This window comes from Crocodylus siamensis, chromosome 13 (genome assembly GCF_052110815.1).
Source record: "Crocodylus siamensis isolate JL-2025a chromosome 13, ASM5211081v1, whole genome shotgun sequence".
Taxonomy (NCBI): domain Eukaryota; kingdom Metazoa; phylum Chordata; order Crocodylia; family Crocodylidae; genus Crocodylus; species Crocodylus siamensis.
In genome coordinates, this window is record NC_143407.1 from 36566299 (window position 1) to 36588748 (window position 22450).

Consider the following 22450-nt stretch of genomic DNA (forward strand, 5'->3'; position numbering starts at 1 on the left):
CGTATGCAGTACCTTTAATGTAAAGAACTGCTGCACTCTTTACTGTAAAAGACTCCAGGAAGAACCTTGCGTTCTAGCTGTGTTGTCTACAGCTATAAAAAAAAAAAAAAAACCCAAAAAAACCACTAAATGCTTCATATATTTATCACCATTAGTTTATTTTAGTGCTATGAGCATTTTTGGGTTTTAGCTTTTAAGTTTGAAGTGTTCCCTTCTGTTGTCAGAGGGTAGGGACTTTGGTATTTCAAGAGCCATTTTGGTCTCGGCACAGTGACATGGCAGCCAGAACTTCTGGAGTTCAGCACTTCTCACTACCCTGTCTCCTTCCACTTGGAATTATATTTCCAATTAATGTTGGCTTTCTACTCTGTAGCCTTTGGAAGGCGGTTTGCTGTGGCACATTTGTCACTAGACTGGAAGTCAGATGAGTGTTTTTAGTTTGCCATGACCTGCTATGTAACTCTGGACCAGTCGTCACCTTCTCATGCTTCTGTTTCTCCCATCTGTTAATTGGAAGTATTTCTAGTTGATTTGAGTTACCCATATATGCAGTTAGGGGCTCTGTGAGAATGAATCATTTTATGGAAACATCATGCTTAAAACAAAATGCAAATAAGCACCCTTGACCTGTAACTATCACTGACATTTTTGGCAGTGTACTTGTACAAAGACTGTGCTTAGTTTTTCTTTAGTATAATATTAACATGGCACTTGGCAGAATAACGTCCAAAACTTTTGTTTTTATGTGTAACTTTAAGCATTAGCAAATAATTTTGTGAGTTCAGGAGTTCACAGTGTTATGTAGGTTACCCTTTATTACGCAAGGGACACAAGGTCAACCTTTGACTTCTTTTGAAAAAGGTACATACTTGTCTGGATACTTACGGACAGGAAATAAATATAACACTGTTTTTGGTAGCTAGAAATCTTGTATGATGATTGAAATAGAGCAGTGGAATCTTAGGGGTTTAAACATAGACCTGGAAGCATTACATTTTCAGACTTGCCTAATGGCTTATGTTTTGGCCTAGGCTATGTCATTTTAAGATTTGTCACTCCAGTCATAAATTTGGGATAATACGTATTTGCTTACATTGCCTGGATGTTGGAAGGATAAAAGACTCCCAAATAATGTTACATAAATGTATTGTACTACAGTAATACTTCAGTGTGTATCTTGGAAATGGAGGTAATCCAGAATGATATTGGATTTGCTAGTGGGTTTCTGCTTCCTGTGAAAAATGTTACAGTGTGAGATGTGTTGTAAGAACGTTATTGCCCTCTGTAATGCAGTATTAGACAGAAGATTTTAGAAGGAAATGGGTTGTGTTAGGGGAAAACAAGTGGTACACCCAGGATACCAGAGCATGCTGTTCTTCAGTAGCTGTTTACGAGTCTGGTGAACCTTGTGTACAAGCATTAGAATTTGGCATATTAGGTTATGAATGATGTACAGCTTTATGTAGAAATCTTCCTTGATAGAGGTAAATATTTTGAGCGACTCTAGGTGTAATGTTTTTCTCTGCTTGGGCACATGAAGGCTCCTTCAGCACGTCTGCTATGGTGTGATAGAACCTGACTGCCGGCCAGCGTCACAGGCGACTCTCCTAGAGTGGCTTGAACAGACCTTAATGTAAACAGATTAATAGATTATGAGAGGTGTGATTGGTGCTGAAAGGGCAAATCTTGGGTTTTTGTGTGTTTTCTCTGTCTGATGGGATCTGCTGTTTGCTGTTTCAGCTTCTGCAGAACCTGTGGAGACCTCCCGCTGGACAGAAGAAGAAATGGAAGTTGCTAAAAAAGGTAAACCTTCTGAAGCATTGATGCTTGCTGCTGGTCATTAATTTGGCCTAGTAGCACTACTTGGAATGAATGCAACAGAACTCTAACCTTTTGCTATTTGAAAAGAGGCTTTTTTTCTTGGGAAGGAAATATCCGTGCCAGTAAAAATCATGCTGATTGTAACTTTTTTGTGGGACATGGATCTCAGAGAGCTATTTGATTTCACCAAACAGCTAAAGCTGTATTTGGTTTGGTGTAAAACCATTTTCCAAAGACCATGTATAAATTCCGAAACTAATGTCAATGAAACTTTATCTGAAATGTGTATAAATACCAAGTATTCTTTTTTATAAGCTACATAAATACCATTTCCAGGAGATTTAGTTCCTTTAGTTGAAGTGTTAATTTACATTTTGACTCACCACAACATGTTTGTGTGTGTAATTTGCATTCTAGCAAAACTTAGTGGTAGCTGTTAGCTACAGCAGGGACTTAGGTTTGAAGTATTTATGAGCAGGCAGTAGAGGATTTCTTGTAGGACCTGGTCGTTTCCTTTGCTCCTCTGTTACTCTGTGCTAAACATTTTGCAAGGGTTGGCAAAATTCAGCTCTTCTGAAAACTAATGTTCATGCATCCTACAGAAAGCGTTTTAAATATGCTGTTCAAATAAGACTTCAGTATGCACACGTTCAAGTTTAGGATTTCACTAATTCTTAGTCAGGCCTACATATTCCTTTACTCATCCAGGCTTTTAAGTGTTGTATAACCCTCGGACTAAAATAAAAATTGCTTCTCTGCCATTGCCTAATATACATTGTTTCTGCTGTTTGCAAATTGCGTCCAAGTTCTGAGCATTTAAAATAGATGCTGTGTGAGACCCTAAGCAACATTTTTATGCTAATTCAGGTGCAACTAAAATGTCCCTAAAGGGGAATTTTAAAAGAAAATCTAATCCAAATTTTAGTGACCTATTTTATATGGGTTCATTAAGAATATAGCTTTTCAAATTAGTTTTGTATTTGAATGAATGAGGCTACTTTCTTTTGAGGACTGCCAGTTTAGTCATACTCTTGGCAGGGGCCTAGTATGATGTAAAGAACTTTTTACATCAGAAAGAACAGTTCTCCTAACCATTGTCAACTAAATGTAGAAGCTGGTTAATGAGAGCTTTTGAAACTTTGACTTTGCCTTTTATAAGAACATTGTGTCACTCTTCTTTTGTGTAGTCAAGAAAGTGTTTTTTTAAAATTCTTTTAAAAAGAACATTGAAGTGAGTAGTTATGTTAGTGGATGTGAAGCTTAGAACAACTCTTGTTAGGTTTTGATTTTTACTTCATTTTTGGAGGGAGGTATGTATAACTCTGTGCTGTAATACAAAAAACTACCTTTCAAAGATTTTGTAAAAGTTTTTGTTGGGTTTTTTTTACGTGACTAGGCATAGCCACAAATCAGCCCAAGAAAGTTTACCCTTTTCTAAATTTTGAATCTTGGATATCTGTTTCTTAATGTTGTCTGAAGTAGCATTGTGCACATGTTTACATGCAGTTGTTGCAAGTGTTTTGTACTTGACTTTTTCAGAAGCAAGAAGTTAGAAGGGACTAGGTAATTTGTTTGATGTGTACTTATCTTGTAGTCAGACTACCAAGGTCATCTTGGTATTTATAAATGGGGAGAGACACAGCAGGCTCAGGCTTTCAAAATCATTTAAATTGCCAGTTAACTCTTTAATCACTAGTACCTTTTGGATTGTAGCTAAAATATGTAATAACACTAGCTTAATTAAAAGTAAATGTGCTTCCAAGACTGAACTCAAAGTATATTTAGTCTGTAAGTACTAATGATGCCATTGCAAATTTCTCATTTTCTTCCCTGCTTCTGCACCCTTTACTGCTATTTTATGGGAGTCTTCTGCAGGTACTCCTCACTTAACGTCGTCCCGGTTAACGTTGTTTTGTTATTACGCTGCTGACCTGTTAGAGAACATACTCATTTAAAGTCGCTCAGTGTTCAGTTATAACGTTGTTTGGCCACTGCCTGCACTAAGGTAACTACTGTGACATAACTGGAATCGCTTAACATTGTTTCGCTGAAAGTCACGGTTTTCAAGAACGTAACTACAATGATAAGTGAGGAGTAGCTGTACTTTCTCTGAGGTGGTCATAGTGTTGCATTGGGGTCTTTTTTATGTCCCAGGAAAAATCAGATGAACTTTAACTGGGGAGACAGCATGAACCAGTGTCTACTGGGAATCAGGCTTGGGGTTTTAGTCACAGCTGTTGTTCGCTGACTTTGACTTTTTGCACAGTCTGAACTTCTTGCTGCACTTCTGTTTCATTGTCTGGAAGATGAGACCAATACCAGTCACCGTAAAATACTTCTCAATGTAGAGCTGACAGGAACAAAATATATGCAATATAAGGGCTAGTTTTCTGTCTTGACTAGATGTAAAATTCTACATGGCATGACTTTATTTAAACTGACAACATAGACAGCCCCTAAATCTGTTTAGTAGGGTTGTATTTATTATCCATTAAGAATTGCTTAAATGATTAATCTGACTTCCTCTGCTTCAGCAGCTATCGCCCATTTTCTGGGCAACTAAGTAATGTCATTTCTATCAAAGACAGACTAAAATGGCTGTGAAACAAAGACGTTCTCAGCACGTTCTTATGAACTACCTGACAGGCTAAAAATATTCTCCAACATATTTTACAAAACCAACTCCTCCTCAATGCGCTAGTATCACATATGCCAAGTGATAAGTGTGCTGAGCAAAAGCATGTCATAAATGTTGAGGGAGCTTAACAGTTCAGTACTGAATCAGTTATTGAAAGGTTGTATTTCATTGCTATCAAATGTTATAAAATAAGGGATTGAGTATATACTATAAAAAAAAATTTTTTACAAGATTTTTTTTTAGATTTATATGCCACCCTTCCCACATGTGGTCATGATAAAGGTCATTTAAAGGCAGCACTTTTTAAACTCACTGTTTCCTAGTCTCTTTGTTTTTTGGCATGGTATTTTTGTTTGGTTTATTTGATTTCTCAGTTTTTTTGATTATTTAGCTTGATAAGTGTTAAGTTTGGATTTGTTTAAACAGGATTAGTGGAACATGGTCGCAATTGGGCGGCAATTGCCAAAATGGTTGGAACTAAAAGTGAAGCTCAGTGTAAAAACTTCTACTTCAACTACAAAAGGAGACATAATCTGGACAACCTCCTTCAGCAGCACAAGCAGAAAGTGAGTAAACAGAGGTTTTAGGGGGAGAGCTGGGATTAATCTATAACTCATTGAGGCTTCTTCTGCTGCTCATGCTGCTGACCAGTACCCTTTCAGATAGACAGTTCAGAGGTATTGGTCACACCAGCTTGGCTTGTTTTTGTGTTGTTTTGTTTTTTTAAAGATGCAGGAGAATAGTCTGCATCATCCACATACGACATTTGATCTGAAATCCCAGCATGTTTCATGAGCTTTGTGTATATAGGCTGTGTGTGTGCATGGAAAGGCCTATGGTATGGAACATGCGAGTGTTAAACAGCCAGCACCAAGAGTGCATAAAGGGTCAAGATAGCCACTTGAAGTCTAGTGGTTGAAGGCTTCTGCATACCTAGCTGGTGGAATTTATTCCCCTTGAAGTAAATAGCAGCTATGCTGCACTGAGGGAACATTGCTAGGCCAAAATTGGCAGCTTTTTGCAGTCTGCCATAAGGCTGTATTCTGCCTTTAGCTGTATGAGTAGATTACAATAGATTACCTGCTGACACAGTGGGAGTTACTTAAGGATGCTAACAAGCAAAATAACTTCTAATTTTGAGTATCTAAAAGCTTTTATGCATTTGGCAGTGCTGCATTTTCGTTGGCCTTGACAGTATAGCCTGAAGTTAAATCAATGTGTGGATCAATGCAGAAAAAGATCATTGCTAATGAGGAGATTCTTTCTTTGAAATCTATTATAAAATGGAGAGTACAATGCATTTAAAATTAATATATGGACATAGAAAAAATGAAGTAAGTGTCACATCTTTCTGACAGTCTTCACGACGGCCCCGTGAAGAACGGGATGTATCTCAGTGTGAAAGTGTGGCATCAACTGTGTCAGCTCAGGAGGATGAAGATATTGAAGCATCCAATGAAGAAGAAAATCCGGAAGACAGTGAAGGTAACAGTTAAGTTGGAAAGAAGCTCCTTTTTTGTGCCAAAATGGTCCTACATTTTAGTTGGCAGTCCTATTGGTCACCTGCAAAAGTTGTTGTTTTCAGTAACCCAAAAGTTGCACTTTGTTGCATTAAAATAGTCTACTGGCTTTTCAATTTCTACTTTTGACCTGGATTTTAGCAGGTGGAATTGTTACTGTATCTTTTTCTGACTGGCCCTGATCTTTTCTGACCCTTGCTTTTGGCATTAAACCATTTTAGATTGTTACTAATATGTAACATTTTGAGAAGCCCTTTACTACCCTACCAGTAAAGTGTACTACAGCATGTGCCTGAGTGAACAGCCCATTTAAAATGATGGAGAATCAAGATTTCTAGTCTTTAACTGGTTACTGGTCTCAGAAAGGCTGCAAGCAGGCAGGCAGCTACCAGCTCCTTGTTCTGGCTGCAACTTTTCAACATCAGAGACCTGCCATTGTGTTTGGCATGGGCCACCCTTATATAGAACCGTCCAGTAAATTCTTAAACTGAATCAGAAAGTTTAGGGTAGTATCTCATGCTGCTGTCTGCATAATTCATTGAAAGACAGCCAATAATAATTAGTGGAGAGGATCTAAGTGGTGAGAATTGGTGGATCTTTATGCTTTACTTATCTGTTTAGCATACCATGTTAAAAAACCCCTCTCCGTGAACACGCTTATTAAAACTTGGGTGCATCTACATGCACAATTAGCATGGAGCAATGAACTCCGGCGCAGTTCACACCAGTGTCAGCGGCTCCCAGGTGCAGCATATACATGTGCACCTGGGACCGCAGCAGTTATAGCTAGGGTGGAGCAGCCTTGGGCTGGCAGCAGGCTCGGGTAAGTGGGGTGGGTCAGCCCCAGGCTCTGGGTTGCAGCGTTGGGTGACAGGAGCTGGCTGGGCCATGATGGTGCTACAGTGTGGGACTAGCCAGCCCCAGTCATTGTATACACAATTAACTCCTACGGTAGAGTTAGTTGAATTTACTGTGCCCTAATATGAGCACAAATGTAGACTGTGATGCTTTCTAATTGGTCAGCTCCACAGTAAAGCGCATATGTAGACGCATCCCCTGCGACTTCTTTCCTTTGGGGGCATAACCATAAGCCATAGGTGAATACCTTGTCTATAAAAAGTTATATAATGAATGATAGGTTAGAAACCTTGAACCTTTCAGTTAACTAGAATTGCATGGTTGGCTGTACAGAATTCGGTTTCCTTTTCATTGGAAACATCCTCTGAATGGGAAAGGCATGTAGTTGCTTTCTAAAAAATACCAAAAGTTTGTGGAAGTGTGTTATATTTAAGCTTAAATATTTCTTGTTGAAGTGATTTTAATCAGTGTGCTTATCTTGAACATGAATCTCCTGAGTAGAATCTGTGTTTTATTATGCAACCATAGTTTTCCCTAACCATTTTTAGTTTACTTTATCAAAGTTTCTTAATCTGGAGGCTATTTATGATACAGTTAAGTCATACAAAGTGGATAGAATTACTAGGGTGAAAGCTGAATAGTTAAACTTCATTTTGAAGTGGCACAAAATATTAGTGATGCTGACGTGTACTTCCTGCTATAGATTAAAGGGCCTTTGTTTGCCTGTAGCCACAATAGGCATTGCTTTCATGACTAACAGTCTCCTTTTGCTGCATGAAAAGCAATAGCAGACTGCTTGTGTTGCACACTGTTTTGGTGGATGGATGCCAATTCTAGAAGGATGTCAAGTCATGGAATGGAACAATTTTTAAGGTTGTGGCTTGTAGCCTAAGATTCTTAAAGCCTAAAATTCAAATAAGTTTGAGATGAGGGTAATTATATACCATGAAAATTAACTGGTTAGACTTGTTTGCAAATTATGCAAACATTACTCAAAATTAACGCTCTGCTCTTCCTCTGAGGCCTGTAAAATATACATACTTAATTCATTAAAGTTTTGCTCCACCATGCTATACTTTAGTTTGTGCTGAGACCTACCTAAATCATGCAAAGAGGGCTGTATGAAGTACTGAGATTCTGCATAAGGAGTTCTGCTCATCAGGGCCTCGTTATCTAACCTTGGCGTTCTGATTCCAGTCTTCCTCTTCAAACTGTTCCTTCTGTTCGCTTATCCCTTTGTTATTTCAAGCAGTTGGTAAACTCTTTGGAGCAGGGGCCTCATCGGCTTATTGGAACTTTTGGGGCAACTGCTACACTTTTGGTTGTTAACTCTTCTGAGAGCTTATGCTGGAACCATGTCTTTCAGGTGCCGAAAACAGCTCAGATACAGAGAGCGCTCCATCTCCTTTACCAGCAGAAGCTGCTAAACCTAGTGAAGATGCTGTGTCTGAGGGCACTGTTTCTAGAATCACCACCGAGACAGCAGCAGAGCAGGAATCTGCCATTAAAACTGCACCCAGTGCCTCCCCTTCTGCAGCAACCCAGTGCACGCAAACAGCTGAAACTCAGAACTCTGAGCCGCAGGTTAAAGAAGAAATAAATAATGAGGTGGGAGAGCCTATGGAGGTGGACAATAGAAGCCACGCAGCTGAAGTTAAACCTATGCTTAACCTTCCAGTGCATACCAAAGCAGAGCCTATAGACACTGAAATGAGGTTACCAGAAAATATTCAAGTGAAAATAGAAAGTGAAACCAAAGAAAGGGATATGGAGAAACCCAAGGAAAAGTCAGAACCTGAGGAAATGGACTTCAGTCTCACACAGCAGTCTGCTACAGCAAGACAGGAAACCCATTCAGACAATGATTCGAGCGCCACGTGTAGTGCCGATGAGGATGTTGATGGAGAACCTGAAAGACAAAGGTGAGTTTAATTATGCTTTTTTCAGTGATAGCATGAAGCTGGTCTCGGCTGTCTTGCCAGGGCCTTGTTAAAGCTTTCTGAATTTTCTGTGCCACGTGTTCCTATTAAGCCCATGGAATGGCATTGGCTCTAAGAAGTGAAATTTTACATGCAAGGGAGGAAGACTTACAGAATCACAATGTATGAACAAGCAGAGAGGGAAGTAGAAGAGCGGTAGCAGTGAAAGGTGACAGCATAAACCGAAAATGTTCCTTATTTTGCTCTAAGATATATTCCAGTTCTGAAAAAGTATTTTTCTGAATGTATGTAGTGGCTTAGGTCATTGGCTGCCTTCTGTCACAGACATCTGAAGTAGGATTTGGGCTAGGCTGTGTCTTTAGCTTACTTTTTTAACTTTGATATGCTAAAACTCTTGCAGTGCTTACCATAGTATCTGAGAGACAAATGTTTAATAGATTTTTACAGGTACCTCTTACTTTCCAGTTACATGTTTTTAATGACAGCGTGCAGCTTACACACATTAAAGGATTCAAATAGTTTATGAACTTGGGGTTTAGTAACAGCCTCTGTTTTAAGGCATTCTTTGTTCCATGTCTTTGAGGGCTTGAGCACTTGCGAGCATACCAACCCTATTTTATAGTCTAATGGAAAACCAGATTTTAAGTAGGGTTTAGACAGTTCCAGTTTCTACTTTTGGAAATGTCTGAGTGTCATCAGTGGCAGCATTGCTTGATTCTGCAGGTAGCTTGAATGCCTTGGTAGAGGGGCTTTTGGAAAGAAGTGGATTCAGGCAAAGTGTCTATCTTTCTCAAGACAAATTGTAACCAAATTACGTGGAAATACACTATGGATAGCCAGCCAGCAAAATTTCACTCCTATCTGGAAAGCTGAAGAAGGAAAGAAACAAAGCCATTTGGGAATCAGTTCAGAAAATGGAATATGCTTACATGTTAAGCAATTCCTTGGAAAGGATAACCTGTCATTGAAAACAATGAGAACAACTTTCCAGTCCAGAAAGAAAAAGACGAGATGTTCTTGGTGTGATTCTCCATGAGTAATCCTGTGCCCACTCTTGAGGGAGGAGGGAGAGAGGTGGGGGCTGTTGCTGCCCCAAGCCTTTCTGGTGCACAGCACAGCTATTGTTTAAAAATCAGTTAAGGCAGGCAGCGAGCCGCCTTGAGACCAAAGTGGTAATTTGGAAAGTCTGTAAACATCCCACATCCATCAGCAAAGACAACGCAAGAATTCTCACTGTAGTTACACTGTGAAGTATTTCTCTGCACAAATGAGAAAAATTTAGTTGATATGATCTTTGTAATGTTCATTAGTTTGGGAGAGTAGCAGGAATGGAGCGTTCATCTCCCCCTTTGTGGAAGAGAATTATGGCTTCTCATTCGTACAGGAGATAATTCTTAATGTAGTAAGCACTGGCAGCTTGAAGGCAGAGAGACCTGGACTTCCTCCATGACTTGGATCTCCTGCTAGGCAAAATAGTGACAGAAGTTTTGCTGAACTTCAGATGGTAATTGCAACCCAGGGAGCATAGAATCGGCAGGGAAGGGTGTTTTGCAAATGCAGTAGAAAGTATTTGTATTAGTACTCTTCTTCCAGTTCTCCAGGAAGTGCTGGCATGATCAATAGGGCATTGTTAATACTTCCTGCACCCCAGGACTTAGTAAGTCCTAACTTGTAAGAGATGTCCTGTCCTTTAGGCAGTGGTTCAGAATGCAGCTTCCTCTTGGGTTTAAACAAGCAATCACTTTTTAAGATTAATCTTATATCTTGTACTGGATTTTATCACCAGCCTTTCAGATAGATGGGGACTGGACAGGGCACCAAACCTTGAAGATGACTTCTCTCCAAGAAAATATTTTAAAGATTTTTAGCCAAACAGTTTGAAAATTGTAGCGGCGCAGACAAAATCTGAACCTGACTTCTCCATCTGGTTTTATTTCACCAGCCAAAGAAGTGCCGAATGTAGCATTTTAAGAGGAATTTAATGGCAAAATTAAGAGTGCCAGAGATGTGTGCAGTGTTTTTATACTCGCTGTAGGTGCTCTTTTGTAGATAAGCGTTCTTCATATTATAAAACAGGATGAGCTCGCTCATGCTGTTAGCATTTAGAAAGAGAAATACCTTATTTAACTGGTGATATTGGGAAGCTTGGCTAGTGTGTTCTGCACATATTAGCTCAGGTATTTTTGACTAATTGCTGTCTTATTATTAGCTTGAGTTTTGAGTTTTTAAGTCAATAGCAAAGCAACTGCTAAAAGAGCAAGTGTACGAAACTAGTTTCTAGATTGTGTCTGTTGCAGAGGAAAGAGCATATTAGATGATAAGCAACTTTCCTAGTTAAACTGGCAGTTCCTGTCCCAATGCATAGAATATTTCTTGTTGTTTTTAGTGTGCAGCTGAGCTGCCTTTCTGGTATTCTTCACTTCTGAGTGGCTTAATGATTCAGGCAGTACCTTGTAAAGGTTTTTGCTCTTGAATTCCATGCTAGCTGATAGGTGTCATTGTGTTTTGTAAATAGTACTAACAAATTTAATTTGTATCTAATGATGAATTGAAACCAGATAATTGCCTCAAAATGGTTATTGTTGTTGAACGTGCTTAAAGGTTGTGCTACAGTACTGTTAATCCAGCCTTTCCCAGCAGAATCCATTTTGCATCACTAGCTGCTTTTCACAAAGCCACCTTAGCAGAATGTAGCTGAAACTCTTGCAGTAGTTACAGCACGAATGGCCTAATACGCCTTTTAGCAAGAGATGCCACGGGTTTAGGAACAGACATACCATCACGAATCCCCACCCCACCCTCAGTTTGCTTATGTCCTTCAGTACTATGGTACCAGGAGTTTGTTCTAAAATATGCACCCAGTTGCAGTTATGGGACTTGTATGCCTTGAGTGTAGAATTGGAACTCTTACAGGCTGTTTGTCTTATAATGGCATGAAAATGTTTCCCACACCCACCTCTCCCTCAATCTGTAAACCGGTTGGTAAGTGGTTCTGGGAAACTGGTATAGCATTTCTTTAAATTGTATGGCATCTCAGTGCAGCACAGACTTAAACTGGATGGAGAACCCACAAGATTGCACCACACTTGAAAAGACAGTGCTCCATGTCTGGAACATTTTACTTTGCGGGGGGAGATTTGATATCATTGATAACATGACTATTCTACTGTTCAGGAAAACTTCCTCAATATTAATATACTTCTCGTGTAACTTTAACATAGTGTTTTGAAGGTCCCTCACCAAGCAGCCTTAGCGTTCATCCCCCAGCATAGAAATTAAATGTCAAAACTGTCCAATTGCATTGTTCTGCATCTGCTTTTTTAAAGTCTTAGTATCTTTCTTTACTCCTTTAACTCTTGGATAATCTCCTTCCCACTTCACAAATGCATAAATATACTTTCAGGTAGTTTCCACAATTTTTTTCCTGCAATAATGAAAAGGTAGTATCCAGCTGTTTTCCGTAGTGCTTTTATACATCTCAAAGAACGGTATAAAGGAGATTAATACTGTAGTTATGTGAGTATAAAAATGGCCTTTTAAATCTTTCAGTGTGATTTAAAATGTATAAGAGCAAACTTAAATCTAGCAGTTTTTGAATTCGTCTATTTGTTTCTGTATCTTTCAAAACTTTATATTGCAGTATACTTCCTCTAAGGAGGAATTTGGACTCCATTGTACTAGCTGTTTTATAAATCTCTAAAACTTTGTTATTATTAAGGTCTTAAATTCTCAAATGCGTAAATTAATTCTCAGGAGTACCTTGACCTGCATTATAACAACTGGGTTTTCACACCTCTAGGAAGTAGGTGGCCTTGTGTATTGATTGTACTGAAATATCAACCCTAAAGAGGTAGCTAAAAAATGATTTTCCTAACCTGAAGGTTTTGGGTTTAGTGAATAATTTGCCCAACCTCTCACTTTGTTTTTGGTGGGGGTAGGGGTTTGGCTTAAAGTGCAGGAGAGTTCTTTTGTCTATCTGGCTTATTTCATGCTGTTTTTCTTCTTTAGGATCTTCACTATGGACTCAAAGCCTTCACTACTAAACCCAACTGGATCAATACTAGTATCGTCCACAATAAAACAAGGACAGATGGACTTGCAACAACTTCACCATCGAGCTGCTGTCATACCTCCTATGGTACGTTTTAAGTGACTTGTGAGGGGAATCTTATGTAATCGTAGGTTGTCAATATTATAAAACAAATGATGACGCTTAGTTTGTTTGTCGTTATCCCAACACTTCGAGAACTCTTCAGACTGTAGTTGTTAACTACAGATAAATGCAGGACAGATACTTCTGTGCTTTGAAAAGGTCTGGTGCTTGCTTTTGCAGTAGATGACATTCTTTGAAGCAAGTCCAGCAGACTCTGCTTGTGTCAAGTACTAGCTGGGTCAGTCTGTGATGTGTAATGAAGAGGTGCCATGTGCTTATTTCCCTCCATTTTAGGTCTCTTGTAGCCCATGTACTGTACCTGTTGGCACACCAGTGAGCGGTTATGCTCTCTACCAGCGGCACATTAAAGCTATGCATGAGTCAGCGTTGCTGGAAGAGCAGCGCCAAAGGCAAGAGCAGCTAGATATGGAATACAGAAGTTCTGCGAGCCCATGTGGCACATCCAAGAGCCCCAGCATGGAGTGGGAAGGTAGGTTGAATTATTTGAAAAAGTTCAGCCTTTAAAAAATCCTAGATACATACCCCTCTTGTCTTAGTGTCTGGCCCCTTTACAAGGAAACAGCTCTACTTCAGCTGGATAGATGCCTCCTTACCACATCTTCTACCAGGTGCCTGGTCACTGCAAAGGCCCTGGTTGCAGCAGAAAATTGATGAGACTTGTCTAGAGAGAGCTTCATGAGGCCTAAGGGCAATGGAGCAGTATTGAAGAGTGTCTAGAGAGAAGAGTGCTGAGAACACTGCTGAGTAGAAGTCTCATACGTAGACCCCTTCCCAAGGACGAGAACCAGCTCAGTCAGGGCAGGTAAAACCCAAGAGCAAGCACTGAATCGGGAAGGGAGCTCAGCAGGGGTAGGCCTCACCAGTAAAAGGACCTGGGAGTGGAATGCTGTAGGGCCTCTCCATGTGCCAGGAGCCTCAAGGTGAAAATGGCAGAGTTGCAAGAAGAGCAGAGGTTTGCCAAAGGGGGGTGGAGACTCGAGAATGCCAGCATAGAACATGGTGGGGGGACTGGATTTCCTGGAGATTGGGGTCTTAAATCAGGGGCGTGAAGGAGCTGCAGAGCTACCCTATCCTCATTTCTGCCAATTTGGAAAGATGTTAACTATTTTTTTCTGAAGCTTCTGCTGATGGTTACATTGATTTGATTGTAAAATAATGTTCCAAAGCAAGGCTCGAATAAGTCTCTGAGATGGATAATAATAGGATTTCTTTTTTGAATGGGGAAGGTGGCTGTCAAATCTACCTGTGATCCAAAAGTGGATAACATAAAACTAGTCCTTGAAAGGACTTGCCTGTCTCGTTATAGTCAACCACAGAACAATGCCTTTGACTTGGTGCACCTTCTACCCCCGGTCCGCTTCTGTATGCAATGGCCATGATAAATTTATTGGATTGGATTTAAACATACGGCTGGCGTTTTCTGTCAGTGAAAGTTGATCATCGAGTTGTGATCTCACATGGAGTAGGCTTCATGCTATAACTAATGAACAAATTAAAAATATGTATATTTAAAAATGCATTCTGTAAGTAATCCTTTTCTGGGTAGGCAAGCATGCAGGATTTTCTCTTCTAAATAATACCTAGTTTGAATTAATTTTGGTCTCTCCGGTTGAGAAAGTGACAGTTACAAGAGCTTCATGCTCCTGCAGGACTATAAACTGGTCTTGATTTAATTTGGTGAATGCTGTAATGTGTAATCTCTGTTCTTTTTGAGTTGCTAATAAAATCAGGGGTGTAAAACATTGAAAGACTGATCCAACTCTCTTAAACCAGCTTTGCAGTCGAAAGCTAGGGTGTTATTCAGAATCTTACAGTTAAAATGGTTATCTAAGGCAGTGGTCTCCAAAGTGGGGTGTGCGCAAGACAATCCATTGGGGTGCGGGAAGAAAATACTAGAACTTCTATTTATATGTAAAAAAAAATTTGAGCACGCACCCCCACTATACGTATATTTTTTACTGATAGGGGTGCGCGATCAAAAAAGTTAGGAGACCACTGATCTAAGAGACCATGAGGAATACTTCCTCATTCACTGTATTTGCTTTGTGTAGAGCAAATGTTACTCAGCATCAGACTTTGTTGATAATGCCTGTTAAATAATCTCATGTGAAACCACCCAGTTACTTTACTTTTGGAAAATAGATTTGAATTTTCTGCTTTTAACATGTGCCTCAGTTTTAAAATGCACTTGCTTGAATGCCATATTCTTAATTCATTTTGCCAAAGTAAAATGAAACAATCATTGCTACGTTAATGAGCTGTGCTTATTTTGAACAGTGATATATATACCTGTTCTCTGCCAATCCCAGAAGAGAACTTGTAGAGATAAAACTGTTTTTAGGGTTGTTCCTTTAGAGTAGGTGGAAAAACTTGTGGCTGCCATTAAAAATGCCATTTAGCCAAAATACCACTACTTTGAGTAATAGTTGGCATTGGCAACAGCTTATTATGAAGTGTGGGAAAGTTTTTGAGGATGAAGTCTCTGCCAGCAAAATTAAAGATTGCTACTGTGCCAGCAAAGAGATGGGAAGAATATGGTAAAATGTATTTGAGTCCTAAACAGCTTATTGTTTAAAATCTGAAAATTGGAATAAATTGGGATATCTACAACTCTTAATAGCCACTGCTCCCTTAATGTCTATTTTGCTACTGGCTTTCTTCAGAGTATTCAGTGCATTGGTGACAGCCTACACAGTCTATTTAAAATGTTAACGGTATGTATGTCAAGAGACTTACAGGAGGTGCAGGAGTTAAAGGTCGATTTACCAAATGAAAGGTCATGTGATGTTGCAGACTGGACAGTCCACAAAGGACATAAGCAGGACACAGCGGATATATTTTTTAAGAGTTGATACCGTGTTACTTGTCCTCTTTGCATGTCAGATGCAGTTCTCAGTTACAGTAGGTTGCTTCTGACTCATAACTGGGAATTCTTGGGTTTTCATGTCTTTTGCCAAATGAAATGGAGATTCTAAAGTACAGGCAAATATTGATTTTAATTCCTCAGTTTCTAGAACAAATATATCTTCCCTTCTCTTAAACATTTTTTTTGGTATGAAATCCCACTGATCATAGATATTGTTGCTGGGAACTTGACTAGGAGTAGCCCTTAAATGGTGGACGAGGTTTAGCAAGTGTTTTTCTGTCTAAGGCAATGTTGACTCTTAAAATCAGTCTTACTGGCGGAGTTTGGAAGGGAATATTGTTTTTAACCAAAAATTGGAAGCTTCATTAAAGAAGCTTTCTCATGGCTCTAGTAAAACTAACTGTGTTTGTTTCTAATACAATTGTGCTTAAGGTTTGAATCTGAAAATCTGGATCGGTTTTTGTAAAGTACAAAGTGGGGGGAAATAAACCCTGGGAAGAGAGAGAGAGATTCGTTATCCTTTTAATTTGAACTGCCCACACAGGAAAAAATGTATACAACATGGCAGACATTTTCACTGTGCTTTTGCTGTAGTTATAAATGCTGAAACATAGTTGAAAAATACAAACTTTGTCAGTTGTTCTACAATTAGCATCACTTATATCCCTTAAATTTGAAATGTATGCCTGAATCTGGAATACCGCAAAAAACGAACGAGGCTAAAATGCTAAGTATGTGGTGGTAGCATTTGAATAGCACTAAGCATCCAGGAGCTGGCTCAGAATTCGGTATGGTTGTGGCTTCACATGCAAAACTGTCTGAACTCTCTTTATCCAAAAATGTTACTTGCAGACCCTTTCTCATGGGTGAGAGAAACCGATTTAGAAGTTACTTTTATTCAAAAAGGCCTATTTTTATTAGCTCTGAAATCTTGACTTGACTGCTGTGATTGAGTGGTATTTTGAATGCAACCCTTTTCTTATGTGGTCTAAAAGTGTTTTTTGTAATAGGAGAAGCTTTTGGACTTTGTTGACATTAGAGCAGATGGTCTTGTCACATGGCTACGGTGGACCGGATCTTTTCACACTAAACATTTTAATCTAGGGTTCTTCTCTTTCTGATGACTTTAAATTTCATAGGAAAATCAGTTGCCTATATGCCTTATGCTGAGGTCAAACGAGCAATAGAGCAGGAAGCACAGGTGCAAAATACAGCAGCAAGGTCAGCATCACCGTACAGGCTATCTCCAAGAGAAGTCAATAAAGCCTCTCCTCAGCCTGATATGAATGCCGCTCGCTATAGTGTCCCACCAGGTAAATACTGTCTGTTTTGTACCATGGTCATCGGTTGTCTGCCTTCTGAGGCTAGACTTCCATGGCTTACCATAGTATTGAACTGTTCTTTGGAGTCGTCTCTCTGCAGTGACGAAAGGATGAGCGACTCTGAAAATAGGCATTCTTTGGCATGGTCTCAGCATGAGGAGCTTGTGCCCTTGTGCTTTTTTATTTTGAAATCAGCTGATTTTTCTCTTCTGATGTGTATCTTATTAGCCAGCCATAAAATCTTAAGATCTTGAGTGTGATTATATATCAAGTTTCCATCACGTAGGGGAAATGAAAGCTTTCTGTTCCACTCTAAGTTAAACGCTTGCAGAAAATAAATTCATCAGTACCAGGTGAATGAGGGGGAGGGAGAAAAAGCAGAGTAACCTTTTGGAGTTGACATCAGTTTCTGGTTAGAACTAATTTATAAGAGGCTCTTGCTCTCGCATCAACTCCTGAATTGCATGACTTTAAATTACCACAGTTCCCTCTGGGGCAGACTGTCAAACAGGAGCAGAAGACAACTTCAGGGAAGATTAACTAAAACTCAGATTTGATCAAGTTTTAAAAAATGGCTTTAAAAACCCACCTCGGTCATTTTTTGAAAGTTTGAAATTGAAAACCGTTTACAGTGTAGATGTTACCTCTTAATTTCGTACTTTCAGGCCAGGTTTAATTTCCTCAGTGTTTTCTAAACTTTGCATGTGAACGTGCACAAAGAACGGCACAGGAAAAATGTAGCTAAGTTGGTGTTGTGTATGACAGAAGTTGTAAACTGCAAAATGAATTGTGCTAGGTATTTCTGTTACTCATGTTCATGCAGTGAATAATAGTGCTGTAACGTTTAATACAATGCTTTCTTTAAAAGTCCTCCAGCCTGCTCCTCATCAAGTAATCACAAATATACCGGAAGGGGTCCGGCTCTCAACAACCCGACCTACCAGACCACCACCGCCACTCATTCCATCCTCCAAAACTTCTGTGCCATCAGAAAAGCCATCGTTCATTATGGGAGGTTCAATCTCACAAGTAAGACAACGATATCTGGCAGGGGTTTATGTACGCGCAAATACATTTCTTCTACAGTTTCTTACTAGCTCTTAACTGCGTATATTCAGTGATACACTTGTACTCTTCCCAGCTGGGCAGCCTACCAAAAGCCCAAGAACTGTAGCTGCCTTTATGGTATAGAGCAAGTTCCAGCCTTTTTTTATCTTTCACAGAGCTGCCTAGTTTGTATGAGTTGTGTCTTTGAACAAAAGAGAAAAGAGAAATATATTCTGTATTTTGAAACTCTGTAGGCTGCATTCAGTTGTTTTTCTGAAGCTTTTAAAGATGGGAGAAACTTTGCAGGTAAAAGCATGAATACACTAATTCACTTTTGGATAAACCAGTGCTAAAATATTTTTAACAGTGAACACAAAGCCAGTACAGAGCTAAGAAGGGGTGACTTCTGTTGTCCGTAGAGTGGTGTTAAACACCACTTTTTAGTGCCTGTAGGGCAAGCAGTTGGAAACAAAGCTGCAAGGTGTCCAGCCAGTGTCAAATGTTTGCTCCAGTATTAAAACTGAACTGATGATGGTTTCATATTTAGTTATAGCCTAAACAAGATGCTGATACTTCTCACAAGGGAGACCCACAAGAACAACCTGTGACAATGGGAGGATACTTTATAGGTGCTTGCTGGCTGAACTGGTTTTCGTGTTCCTCTTAAATATTTTAATACAAGTAGAAATACTATGTTAGAAGTGTTAGGGGTAGCTAGAGTTCTTGCAGAGGTGATTTAAATTCAGTAGATACATTTTTCTCATCCTTCTGTGTAATTATATTTGGAATATATTATCTGTTATTATAGTGTATTAGCTGTTTGGAATATGATTATCTGTAGTAAAATAGAAATGAACTCTTATGCCCAAACAAAAAATGTACCTCCTGTATGTCTTATTCTTGTAGGGAACACCTGGCACTTACTTAACATCCCATAGTCAAGCTTCTTATGGTCAAGAACCAGCGAAGCCCTCTGTGGGTTCCATATCTCTTGGACTGCCAAGGCAACAGGAGTCTGCCAAACCTGGTAGGAAGACCAGTGGGAGTGTAAACATTGCATATAAAGTTATGATCATTAGTCACTGAAGAATGAATTTGGTCTTTTTTCTAAATAGCTGCCATACCCTATATCAAGCAAGAAGAGTTCTCTCCCAGAGGCCAGAATTCCCAGCCTGAGGGTCTTTTGGTCAGGGCGCAGCATGAAGGCGTAGTCAGAGGTAAGGGCTGACTAATACAGGTTGACTGCTTTTGTTTTTTCTTTTTTTGGGGCTGTCAAGGATGAAGTCAAGCAATTTTTATAGTCCTCACTACTCTTAAATGATTCACCACATATGCATTGACCTATTCAAAGCAGGGAGTGCCCTATAACCTAATCTGCTTGAGTCAACAAGCAGATATTATTAAATAGTGAATTATCTTGTACAATAAAAGTCTTTGAACCTGATTTATCTGGTATGTTCAGTGAAATATCAGCGTATAGCAATACCGTTGTAAAGTTTACAAGTGAAAACTAAAGGGAAACTGTCAACGTCAAACATAAAAGCTAAGTAAACTGTATTGCTTATATTACAGTGTCACCATTGTTTCCCTGATTGCTGAGTGTTTTTAAAAAAAGGAGTAGTGAAAATGGCCCTACCCGGAGTACTGCAAAATGCACAGTGTCACCAAGTATTTCCTTATCTTTCTATCATGTAGAGACTTATAGCAGTAATTTCTTAATATTTACTCTTTCTCCTGAGAGAGAGCTTTCTATCACTCCAAGCAAGTAATTAGATTTTTAACTGTTGACAGGTAGCCTTATTTTGTGGTACTCTTATTTTATTTTGAATCAGGTACCACAACAACCATACAAGAAGGAAGTATAACACGAGGAACTCCAACCAACAAGGTTTCTGTCGAAACTATGTCCTCGCTGCGAGGATCCATTACTCAGGTATATTTTCTTCTACCTTTCCATGTAAATATAGGTACTTTTTAAACATTCTCTTAACATCTTTGCAGGGTTCTTAAATTGAGAATCACAGAATAGCATCTTCTAAAAGTATTTCTACATGGTGTCCAGTGTTATTTGAAACTGTAACTTAATAGTCCTGAAATAATAACTAGCAAGCCAAATTGTCCATTTTCTCAAAAATGGCTTAGCAGTGTGCAAAGTAAAAACTCCAGGTCACAGAAGAGTGCTGTAATATATAGCATACTCCATTTTTGGTTCAACCGTGGCAGTGAATAATACACTGTTCTTCTATAATTCTCTGATACTTGAGATAACAAAAACACCAACTATACCAGATACAGAAGCTAGACTTGTTCTGTTGTGCTTGTTCCTCGGTGTCTTTATACATGTCAGATTATACTTCATGGATTTGATTACAGGGTACTCCAGCTCTGTCTCAATCTGGCATTGCTGCTGATGCATTACTGAAAGGAACCATCACTCGACTGGCTACCGAAGACAGCAGCCCTGAGAAGTGCCGAGATGAGTCTACAGCCAAAGGCCATGTTATTTATGAAGGCAAGAGTGGGCATATCTTATCCTATGATAGTAAGTACTTGTATATTTGAGTGGTGTAACAGATCCATAGTTAAGATTTGGAGTAGAGTTTCTACTGATAAAGTCCACGAATGAGTCCTGTCTCAGACTGGATAGCTTAAGAATAAGTTGTTTTTCTAGATTTACGTAGTAAATACCATACTAAGTGAAAAGAACGTCTCTACACAGTATTCAGCCTCTGCTGAATGAATATGAAGGATGCAGTGTAAAGTACTTTAAAATGCGGTAATCTTGATTTAAAAGTATATATTATGATTCCATAAATTAACTGTTTTCCCGTGGGACCTCTGCTGTATTCATTGCACAGATTGGGCAGTGTTCAGTGAATGAGAGAAGCTGTTCATTTTTCAGCATCTAGTCCTGTATATTTATTTACTGAATGATGTCACTTTTTAAGAAAACATTGTGTTTGGAAACAAAGATATAATAGGTGTGCCAATATAAGATATTGCCCCTTTATATTTAAAATAAAATTTAAACTGGTTCTAGTCTGAATGGCAGTTCTTCTATAGTAACTTAATATTTGATCTTTTTTTAATCAGTTCAATTTGGAAGCAACAGGGAGAACACATCATTGAAGACCTACAGATTGTTATACATTCTGTTTACCATATCAAAACATTATTTTTGGTTTAAAACATGTATTCAAGTGAGAAAAGCTAAGGAGGATTAAAGGGGTGACAGTGTTGAGATTTAATGTTTAGGTACAAATTGTTAGTCATTTGTGGGTACTTTTTCGTTTCATTGTTCAATGAATTGCTGGCTTTTGTTATGCTTCTGCCTTCTTCAACCATGTTTGTATAATCCAGCAGCTATTAAGAATGTCCGAGAAGGAACAAGGAGTCCACGGACTGCTCATGAAATGGGTTTAAAGCGAAGTTATGATACTATGGAAGGAAATATAAAGCAAGGAATGCCCATGAGGGAGTCTCCAGTCTCTGCACCATTAGAAGGTAAAAACGACTGCCTGAAATCTAGCGCATGCTGTAAACACAAAAGAGGACCTTTTATATTGATGTAAACTACTGACAGAAGAGCTGACTTCTATGACTTCTGCAGTAAACTGGGAGATAAAACTGACATAACCCACGCAAGAAATCAAATTGCTGTAACTTAACATTAAGCGATGCAGTAAAAGAAGATAGTGGTACTGGTGTAGACATCTTGTTAGTACAGTACTGCTACGCTAGTATTGGCTGTAAATTTTAGCAGTGGCACTGCTAGTATTACTTTGTATTAGTTAAACAATATGAGACAAAAGACTTGTAAACCTGGCACTTCTTCTATCAGAGTATCACTGTGTTTTGGGGCTTTTTTGGTTCCTCGCAAAATGACTAACTTCCTAAACCGTGACCTGACCAGAGAAATGGGGTTAGAGTTGAACCATAAACTTTGAATTTTTCTAAATGCCTTTTGGGAAGCACCAAGGAAACGTTCCTTTTCCAAACACTGGAGTTGAGTGGCAGAGGTTCCCGCTGCCAGTGACACCAACTCTGTTTCCTCTGTAGTTAACAGTTAAAAGACATTTGGTCCCCTCTTTATCAGATAGGAACGTGTAGGTTAACTGAGTTCACAGGTTGTGTCTTAGAAGGGCCTAACTTTCTGGCATGTTCTGTATATATTCCTCATTTTTGAGGTATGTTAGGTTTGGGGAAGGCAAGGGGGAAGCCTGGTAGTAAATGCTGGTGTAACCACTACAACCCATTTCTTTCA

General features: G+C 39.1%; 1 protein-coding gene across 5 annotated transcripts in view; it reads left to right on the forward strand.

The window, feature by feature from the left end:
• Positions 1–22450, forward strand: part of NCOR1 (nuclear receptor corepressor 1) — a 98537-nt gene that overhangs the window by 58143 nt on the left and 17944 nt on the right. For 2 of the 5 annotated variants that reach the window (XM_090025790.1, XM_090025794.1), the window contains 13 exons: positions 1741–1803; positions 4886–5025; positions 5818–5944; positions 8204–8759; positions 12786–12915; positions 13225–13420; positions 16957–17130; positions 18008–18168; positions 19093–19213; positions 19302–19403; positions 20019–20119; positions 20560–20728; positions 21547–21690. In XM_090025790.1, the coding sequence (XP_089881916.1) occupies positions 1741–1803; positions 4886–5025; positions 5818–5944; positions 8204–8759; positions 12786–12915; positions 13225–13420; positions 16957–17130; positions 18008–18168; positions 19093–19213; positions 19302–19403; positions 20019–20119; positions 20560–20728; positions 21547–21690 (2184 nt within the window). The remainder of the gene's footprint in view (positions 1–1740; positions 1804–4885; positions 5026–5817; positions 5945–8203; positions 8760–12785; positions 12916–13224; positions 13421–16956; positions 17131–18007; positions 18169–19092; positions 19214–19301; positions 19404–20018; positions 20120–20559; positions 20729–21546; positions 21691–22450) is intronic. The other 3 variants (XM_090025791.1, XM_090025792.1, XM_090025793.1) reach the window with 3 other exon arrangements.